A 10,473-nucleotide genomic window follows, 5' to 3' on the forward strand; every position below is an offset into this window, starting at 1 on the left:
GTCTGTATCCGGCCGCCTGTGGCACGTGTGCCAACACAAGGAGGAACTCATCAGTGTCAGTGCAGTGTAAGCAAGGCAAAAACTGGAATCCACAAGATGTTTTAAATCCTTTCACTAAAATTGTGATAGGGATGTTGAGAGAGCTTTATTTTCTTTGTTTGGAGTCCTGATGTTATTGTTAATTAATAATTTCCTAATTACATTATTATCTTTAACGCATTTTAATTTAAAGTACAGGGAAAGTGGTTCTTCTTACTCTTTTCTTTTATAGGTCCCTTCGTAGAATTCTGTGTCGAGATGAAATGTTTCAAAGTAGTGATAGGCTTAGTTTTATCAGAAACATTTAAATAAACTGTAGTTTCTAATGTGATTGATAGAATGTGATTGCTGTAAGCTGCAGTCTCAACCTGCTTTTGACGTTTAAACATATAAAGCTGACTAGATATAACCATTCAGGTGCTAAATATATTTTACATCTACTTCTAACAGTAGAAATGGAAGTATTAAGAGATCTGGCTTCATTGTCATTGAACTGTGAAATATTTAACCTTGTCTGCCTGCGCTTAATACTGTTGACTTTTTTATTTCTGTTAGAAGATTAAAATTAAATGCTTCACTATTTTTGTCAGCTTTTGGAAATTAAATTGAAATTTAAGACTAAAATTTTTTACTGAGGGCTTCAGTTTCAACAAAGTATTCTTGGAGGATTTTTTTTTCTTCAAGGACACTGCACAAAGGTTCATTGATTAAATATGATTTATTGCAGTTTTAAAAATTTGAGTTCTTTTTGTATATTTACTAAAGTTCACACATTTCATATTCTTTCTAACTGTATTAGAAGAGGTATTTCACCAAATAGGTCCTAAACATGATATGAAAAATCTGGAAACATATGGTACTGATTTTAAACTGTGATTTTTATGATTTTGATTTATTTATTTGAAGATTTAGTGGTTAGAAAATTGGAAAATGGTGTATATATGTTACACCTTAAAAGAGTGTTGTTTCCAATTGCTGTGGGTACTGATTAGCTGTTGGTAACTATGTTCTAGTCATAGTCTGTCTATGACTGACACCCAGTTTGTCGATTCTGAAATAATTTTGTTTTCTCATTTTTGACTATAGGTTAACCTTATTTCTTTATGAAATAAAAAAAAATTTGTTGATACTATGCTTTTTATATTGAAATATTTGTTCTTGAAATCAATAATAGCCAAAATGTCAGTACTTTTGGTTTGCAGAATCATCAAAAATTTTTGACTATAAAATGGTCATAAAAGAAAATAATTTATCCACTATATAGTCTTACTTTGTATGTTATTAAAATAGTAATATAGTGAATCATTTGGGATAAATGTCAGCAAAAACAATCTGAAATACCATTATTGTGAATAAATTCAAAGCTGCAGAAATATGAGGAAACAAGGAGGTGGCCACTGAGAAATTTATTTGGTAATAAATATACCTTAAAAAATACCAGCTGCTCTGTATGCATTTATGTTTTTAAAATGTTCCATTTTACATGTCAAGTGACTTTCAAAGATATTTTTTTGAGTTATAAGAAAAATATTTAGAGTTATTTAGCTCATCTCATCTACTTAGTGCTGCTCAACTGTGTTGCTTTTGACTGTACATCTCAGAAATGTTGAAAGTTAGGAGCACTCGCTGGAACATTCAAGTCTTCTTGGTGAAATAATTATGGAATGCAGGTCTATTCAAGTTAGAAAGGAGTGCAAGTATTCCATTTTGGGGGCAGAAATTTGTAATTAGATTAAAAGTATGATTTAAGATCTAGGCCTCTTTTTAAACTACCAGTAATGTATTATTCAAATTCAAATCATATTTTATGTTACATTTACTTAGGATCAAAACCATTCAAGTGCAAGATATGCCATTTTGCAACAGCTCAGCTTGGCGATGCCAGAAACCATGTCAAAAGGCACCTTGGGATGAGGGAATACAAGTGTCATGTCTGTGGGTGAGTAAATTGAAACCATCTCTATCGTGGTGAACCAGGAAGCATGTGCCGGATATCCATTGTTTCAGAATTCAAAACTGATATGAGTAAGAGTGGCTAAAATTATGCATGCGTATCCTCCTTTCCATTGTTATGGTAAATTCCTTAAATACAGTTATGACATTCTTCTCCCACTTCTAATCCTGTACTGAAGATGAGCAATTTTATGGGCTACAAGGTCAATTTGAACCTGTAATCTGTAAATTGACTAAATTATAGGATGTTCATTCACATTGCCAGAGAGAACTGTAAATTCCATTTAAAGACATAAAAAAATACATAATATAGCTTTGGGAGTGTACATGTATTTTTTTTTTTTTTGCTATACTGCTTTAATTTTAATCACATTAATGGCTCTTTGGATCCACTGGACATATTCTATAAGGAAATAAAGCAGAAAAAGATTTAATTTCAGACAGTGGGTTACTGATTATTGCAGGGGTGAAGTTTAAAGAAACAGTGTATAATGTATGTTTTTGTGTAACTTTATTTCAAAACTTGTTTTCCTTTTTTAGTTAATGGCTCTTTGCTCTAAAGAATTATTCACAGTGTTTGTCACTCAAATGTGTTGTGTTTAATAGGAAGCACTGAGATGCCTTAATGCACAACTAATTAATTTAGGAGAAATGTTTAAAAGGTTTTAAAATGTCATGACATGTATGGTATATCACAGGACATTCAGAGCGGTATTTTAATACCCTACTTCTGATTAAAAATATATTTTAATATTATTAATATGCTAGGGAAATTAACTAATAAGTACATATCATATAAAAACACTTTATGTGAAACTTGAGAAACCCACAGTTCTTATGGCTAATTCACAAAATACTACAGGTTCAATTAAATTATGCAAAGTGTACACGTTATATTAGGTTTATTTTTTTTAGCTGAAGATTCTTGTGGTTGGCACTACTGTGTAAATATGTTTTAAGTCAAAAACAGCTTCTGTTCTTTGTTGGACAGTACATTTCATCCCAGGATGCACTTGCATTTTTTGACCCTTAAGATAGTTTTACAAATAACTTTGCAAGCAGTTTTATTAACCACGGTCTGTGATGTATTCGTTGGCAGATTTGATGGTTCAGTGACTTGCAGCTAAAGTAAATGAAGATGAACCTTTGCCCTAGAGCCTCCTGAAGATCAGTGGAAGAATGAGTTTTGTTGCTACTGATTTTAGCTGCAAGGGTCAAGTGCCAAATGGTTCCTTTTAATTGCTCTAGGTCTTGGAATTTTAAAAGATATCTCATTTATTGTTTTTATTGTATGAGTTATAGGAAAGAGAGCCCTGACTCCAATGAAAATTTGCTATTACATGGCAATAAGCAGTTTCTGCCTCATTTCTGCAAAACAAGTAAACAATTTTTGGATACTCTGTTATTAGAAATCTAATTCCATTCATTTTTTATTAGGGTTACTACGACCCTGAAAAGAGAAGAAGAACCTTTTTCAGAGAACAGTTCTGACATATGTAGCATCAAAAACAATATGTGATTGATTGGCTTTGATTGTTTAATTTGAACAGTGCACACTTTGCTCATACATACACTGAAATGTTGCACTGGTGGTTTATACATTTGATTCCCAAGGTAGAGAATTATAAATACATGTAGATATATTGAGTTATACTGCTGTCATAGAGGTCTACAGGTATGTGTGCATAGAAAAAGCAATCTAGCATCCAAAATTGTATGTCTTAGAATTACGATAGTCATTGAATTTTATTTGACTATGAAATAATACTTCTCTTAATTTTTTAAGTGAAATTTGATTTAAAGTTTATATAAGAATAATTTTTACAGGCTAGATATTTTCACAGTGAAGCTAAATGTTCTGAAGAGTTGCAGTAAACTGAGGAGTGCCTATTAATCTATGTAGTTGAAACAGAAAAATAATGAGTTAGATACCCTTTAATGTTAAAGAAAAAGTATCATAGGTTGTTGTGTATTTCAGTGTTTCAAAGGGATGGGGCAGTATGTAGGTTAAAAATTAAAGTGAAAAACAAAACAAAAGCTAAGGATTGGCCATCAGATTAGTGGCAGTAGAGAGCATTGGTACATTAACATCACTGACAATGTCAATTCATTATCATTGATGGCTAAATAATCTTAGAAATGCTCAGTGGACCTATTAGTTCCTGAACATAAGCAGCTCATGCTGCATTTCTTCATTAGCTTTAATTGCTATAAATTTTACCTTTTAAAAAATCATGCTTTAAAAGGTGAAGTGATCTTTCAGGAACATTAACTCTATAATTTTGTCACAAACAGGAGGTCCTGCACTATGTTTTCTTTTCTGTAGTAGTTAGTTTCTTAGTCTGTCTTTTAGAATTTTATTAATGACCTACCTCTTCATTATTTGACTTGTAAGACATAAAACTGTGTTTCAAATAGTTGTGATTGAGTAATAAGATATAAAAATAGTCGGGCAGGCATATTTTTAAAATGAAATTATTACTCACAATGTTGTACTATTTGTTCTTAGTAACTTCTTGGTTTTCTTGAAAAAAACTATTTTATGGTGCAATTGATGAAAGCAGGAGACAGTGCATTCTGTTGAATTGAGCTCAATTTGAATGTTTCCAATTATTTGTAATTGTTTGACTTCTTTTTCATATCTGTATATAAGAAGACTGTGAATGCGCATCGAATACATACGTTATATTTTTACTAATGCTGAGTTTAGGAGTTGTGCACTAGCTACTCCCCTAACATGAACTGCCTTTTACACTTTTATTTCAGTGTTTGGACCTGTGCTGATTTTCTTTGAATCTTTAAGCTCAGTTTTAAGGTATCTTTTTTCCTCCCTCATCGGCAAATCTTAGCTACAGTGTATCATGGATTTCAGCTAATTTGACAAAGAAGCTGAATGTATTAGATGCCTGATTCCTATTAGGTAGCTAGGATTCAGAGTTCGGGATTTAAGTTTTGTTTACCCGTGGTTTACATGCTCATGTCACGGTAAAAATTTCAAAAATGTATTGCTTTGCACTTCCTATTTAAGAACATGTTATAGATAACTTCATTTAAAAGCCTTTTATTTTACTTTCACTTTTAGGAGGAGCAATTTTTGGATAGTACAGTTTCTTACATTTCTTACATATGAGTGTGATCTTGAGAGGAATTTTATAGAATATATGAGTAGGTGGATTTATACTTAGCACTTGATAGATAGTTAACATGAAAATGTGCTAAGGGTCTGACATAGTGCTTAGTAGGGGAGAAAATAAGAAATAATAGCCAGCATCCCTGTACAGAAGTTAATAGTTTTGTTGGGAACATATATTTAAAAATAGGCTAAACATATTTTTACTAAGTCCATGATCTCTACCTTTGTTTTTTTCGGTAGTTAAGAACTTGACAATCTCAGTGGCTTAAGAAAGTCATTATAGATAGCATGTTTTGTTAAATCCATTTAAAGTTATTTTAATACTCTCTCTCTCTCTCTCTCTCTGTGTATATATACATCTCCCCCCCTCCCGCCACAATAGTATATATAATACTCTCAGTAGTAAATAGTGTTTATGCAGTGCTTTGGTTTAGTGTACACCTTACTTAACATTCATTTCATTTGTTGATCTCTGTGGTTTCAAGAGATTGTTTATCTTATGTTTCTCATTCCCATTGTACAGACGGTAAACTTGAGAGTAAAAGTATTTTTAGTGATGGACTTAAATTATGCGCTGGTCATGGAAGACCACTCTTTCCTGCCTTTCAACTGTCCCTTTTCTTTATTTCTCTGCTTTGGTAATATCTGTTGTTTGGGTTGCTGACAGTCCTTTGTACTTATTTTTTTCTCTCGAGGTTGTTTCCACCAGCATGCAATAACTGTAACTTATCTCCTTCCAGCCCCCAGCCACTTTTGTTTTCTGCTTTCGCTCAGATTTACGTTCTTTTAAAAAATTGCTTGCACAGTGTTTTACTTTAATATGGTATTCGGTCTCTTTTTTTGTCTCTCTTCCTCTGTTTCACTTTTCTCATATTAAAGTTTTCTTTTAAATAATTTTATTGTTTTTCCCCATTGTTCTTTACGTGTTGATAATTTATTGCACTTGAGTGGTTACAAATTGAACATGTTAGTGTAATAGAAATAAGTGCCTAAAAAAGTGAAGATTTTACTGTCTTTCCATTAGGATGAGAGGGGTAAAACTGATCAACTTGGGTTATTGTTTTTGTTTTTCTTTACTAGTTACTAAAGAAAAAAAGAATATAAAACTAGTAAGTAGTCTGTGATTTCAGTAAATCTAGGAAATGATACCTAACTTTTGTATGACATTATTCACAAAGCCCCAGTATGCATGATTGAGGGATTGTGTTGTTTTCTGATTGATTTCCTTATGTCTGGTCTTGAATCTTGTGCATAGAGTTAAGTAGTTGAGTAGAACTTACCTAATGAAGAAAGAATAAGGGCATTTTCTGGATCTGTCACCTCTGGGTTCATGAAAAGATTCTAGACATTTTCTATTGTGTATTAGTATGCTTATGAACTGTTTATCCTTAGTTGGTTTAAGAAACCTTAAATAGAAAGTTAGTAATGCAGTCAAAGTCTTTTTGTGTGTGTGTGTGTGGCATTACCTAGTTTTTGTGCATTAGAAGGGATCTCTATGTAGATGATTATAATGTCACTTTCTGACCTTTGCAGCTTGAATAATTGTAAATCATTGCTTCATAACGTGTCAGAGAATGTCTGTACTAGGCAATTAAATGGCAGAATATAATAGACCAAATTATTGCCTGTCATGTTTTCAACAACACAGTTAGTATTTGAGTTACACTTAATCATTACGTGCATTAGCAACTTCATTGGAATCCAGCTTCAGGCTGAGCATGAAATACATTACATTATTTAAACCTCTAATGGTACAAGTCATTTATTTGTGTTGAAGTGTACAACATGCAGAGTTTCATAAAGCAAGGAACACTTGAGAGCTTAATTTATCCAAATCAAAGTCTAAATGCAGATAAACACAAGTGGCAAAAATTAGTAATTTTTATAGGCTGGAAATATTTAAAAATACATGGTTGTGGGTAATTGTAGGCAGCAGGAATAAATTAAAATCACTATTTTTAGTCTGCTCTGAGAACTAAAGCTGTGTATACCTAAATCATTAAAGGCACCATGAATTGCACTTTTAGCTGAGCAATTAATTACACCCATCATATCTACAGATGTATCCAAATAACATAAGTATTTGGTTCAGCTGGTTGTTTTGGTTGAAGAGATATAGATAGAAAATGTTTGTTTTATATTGTGGCATGAATTATGCTTGTACAATATAGAGTGCAGCGTTGCTCAGTTTTGTAAAAAACGTCTAAATTAACATTAAAATACTCTTATTATAAAGGGTGTATTACATATTTTATCCATATAATATGTTAATGCTCTTTGTTTAATGATATATTTTTTGTCTTTAGTTTGAAATTCTAAAAGTGCCACATAATGATTACTGTCTCTCTTCCTGTCAGTGAGAAATACAAAATTAACGAAGTCTTTATAATACTGTTTAAATAGTGCATGAACATTGTTTTATATTTTTTTATGTACAAATCACTTTCTAACTTGAAAATCTAAGAGATATCTTAGTTATAATATTAAAATAAAAAACACACTTTCTCAGATATGATTCTGGGGTATTTCCCAGTGAGCTGTTTTATAAATCCAGGAGAGAGTTGGGGGTAAGGGTAGGACCATGGAGAAAAAACAGAAGTAGCTGTCCCCAGCCTTTCCTCACAGAGAAGGGACAGCACCTCTGTCACCACCATCCCCTCTCCTCCTCTTTTGGGGTAGAGTTTTCTTGAATTTTTGCCGTGGAAGAGTGGGGTCAGAGATTTATTCCAAGACAGTAAGTATGATCAACCTATAACAAACAGAAATAAAGTGCACATTGTCATTTCTTGGTCTTGCAGTTAAAAACACTGGCCTCTGTTTCTAAGGTCTTTTCTAGGGAAGAAGTCGTATCTCAGTGACTGAAGTCATTTTTGCTTTATTTTTATTTTAAAATGGTTCCGTGGTGACTTTAAAACCCTATTGTGGAGTCTCAGGATTCTTTAGTGGAAGAATCCTCCTGATCCCTGCAGGGGAATGTAGGCGAGTAGCCACTCATCTGCTTTCCTTCACCTGTCCTGTGATTTTTTTTATTGTTGACATGTTTTCTCCTCCCCTCTTCCTGTTCGTGTGTTTCTGAAAGTCCTTCACTTTCTGGAGGGTTTTGTTCTTTGATTTGCTCAAGACTGAATAAGAGGAGGTGTTAGTAATCTAGATAGGAGGAAAGAATAACCACTGATTCATGTATTCATTCATTTGGACAGATTCTTGAGAGTTTCCTCTTCATGCAGGCCCAGTGACCAGGTGGTGCAAGGGCCCCGTGGTCACATGCTCCAAGTAGGAGACACAGACATGAGAAGAGATGCACTACAGGGTGAGAGCAAGGACAGTGGTCCACAGTGAGGGGTGCTCAGCTCTGCTTAGGAGCAGCAGGAAAGGCTTCCCTGAGAGGTTATGTTTGAGTTGGGTCTTAAAGGATAAGGAGGTATTCACAAGGCAAATTTGGGCATTATTAACAGAGGGAACTAAAGAGCAAAAGGAGTGAAGTAGGGAATAGCATGGCATATTAAGAAGACTGCAAGAAATTCCTGGAGTGTAAGTGGCTAGATGGAATGAAGTGGGCGATTTTTTTTAGTATTAAGTAACATTTATGGAGCATCAATGTGTGCCAGTGCTGTTGGTCATTAGGGTGAAAAAGAGCAAAACAATAACTGCCCCAAGTGGATGGAGAAAGCTCGGGTAAAGAAATGCCCAAGTCTTGTCGGGTGATTCAGAAGACGTTTCATCGGAGAGGTAGCGTTTGCTATGGAGGTGAGTGGGGATTAGGCAGGGGACCAGGGGTGGCCCATTCCAAGCAGGATTCAGGGGTGGTCAGCAGGAGCGTGGTTGTTCCAGAGCTACAGGGAATTCAGCACTGCCAGAGGTGAGATTGTCAAGCAAGGACAGTCCCCAGGGCGGCTGGGGGTGTGCAGGCAGGGCCAGATCACAAAACTGGGCTGTGCTAAGGTGTTGGATGCTGGCCTTTCCCTCTGCTTTCCATCACTTCTTTTTTACTCCTCTGACTTTCTTCCAGTTTTCTGGACTGTGTATAGGCAGGGAGGGGAGGAAATAGAGAGCCTGGTGGGAAGGGAATTGCTGCTACTGAATCATGGGGCATGGGAATTGGCCACAGGAATTATTTTTAAGAAAATTTCACTGTTTGTAATTTTAATTAGGAATGCTATTGATTGTGGATAATTGCAATGAAAACAGGTTGATACCAGTTCCATATAACCTAATGCAGCATGGTTCCAAATACTGATTATACGGAAGTATGGTTATGTGGCCATGCTGCAGATGTCCACAGGTAACTAATACGTTGAACACGGATATTAGAGTTGTGTTTCCGTAGGCAGTTCATCTGGATGGGCAGTGTAAATTGGAACAGGAAACCGTCAATAAAAATCATGTATGCTGTTTAGTAATGCCTATTATTCTGCCACTTCTTAGTCCCTTTCTTATATCCAAGCACATGGATGGGTTACGTTTCTGTGGTTCTACCTCCACACCCTCTGTCCACTTTCACTCGTCCCTGGGGCTCCTTTACTCTCCTTGCTGCCACTTGAGCATTTTACCAAGAATGAGTACAAAGTCTTTGTTTTCTAAGTGTCAGAGTGCCAAGCAACAACAGTTCCAAGCGCTGTTTAATCCTGCTCTTTAGATATATGAATTTTTAGAAAATTGTTTTTGGATTGCTATTCCCATTCAGTTTTAAAAAGTACTGTTTACCTCTGAGGAGCTATAGGAATATATTGAGCTGGACCAAAGGATGGTTATTTTGAGTTGCTGATAAAGGGTTAATTAGCATCTTAAATATACTGTCAGCTTTACATATGGTTCATGGGGAGCTAGAAGATTCTTTCTATAAAATCTGGCTAAAATGTAAGATCTTCCCACCTAGTGTATTTTAGAAGTGCTGCTGTAAATGAAATAGGTGAAAATGGTCTCGTGTTGTTAACGGGTCTGGTAATTATTGTGATCATATTAGCAAATAAGTATGATTTTTTTTTTATATCCTGGCCGGTCAGTGCTTCCAAATATAAATTTGCACCAGTCTGAAAAATTGGAATGTGTTTAAATATTGAAAAGACATTTTAGTATTCCGCATTGGAATTAATTTAAAAAATAGGATTTTAGAACTTACCCCCTATTGTGTGTGGTCTAATCCATCTGGTGGACAGATAAAGAAATTTGGGTCAAGAGCTAAGTGACTTTTCACAAATGGAGACAAGAACCCAGGACTTCTGATTCTGGGGTTGATGTTATTTCTGTTATATCCCACTGGCATTCTGTTTAGGTTTAATATCTCTTCTGAACTTTCTGGTTTCACTATTTTCAGCCACCAGGCTGTTAACAAGGGAAATAATGGCTAC

The 10,473-nt window shown here is 34.6% G+C and overlaps 1 protein-coding gene across 1 annotated transcript in view; it reads left to right on the forward strand.

Annotated features, from left to right (window-relative positions):
• The window catches only part of ZNF407 (zinc finger protein 407), a 458,423-nt gene that overhangs the window by 38,130 nt on the left and 409,820 nt on the right, over positions 1–10,473 (forward strand). Inside the window, exon 3 of the mRNA XM_004422642.3 lies at positions 1,864–1,978. Within this exon, the coding sequence (XP_004422699.1) occupies positions 1,864–1,978 (115 nt within the window). The remainder of the gene's footprint in view (positions 1–1,863; positions 1,979–10,473) is intronic.

Source organism: Ceratotherium simum, chromosome 14, assembly GCF_057802395.1.
Source record: "Ceratotherium simum simum isolate JZ-2026a chromosome 14, ASM5780239v1, whole genome shotgun sequence".
NCBI lineage: Eukaryota > Metazoa > Chordata > Mammalia > Perissodactyla > Rhinocerotidae > Ceratotherium > Ceratotherium simum.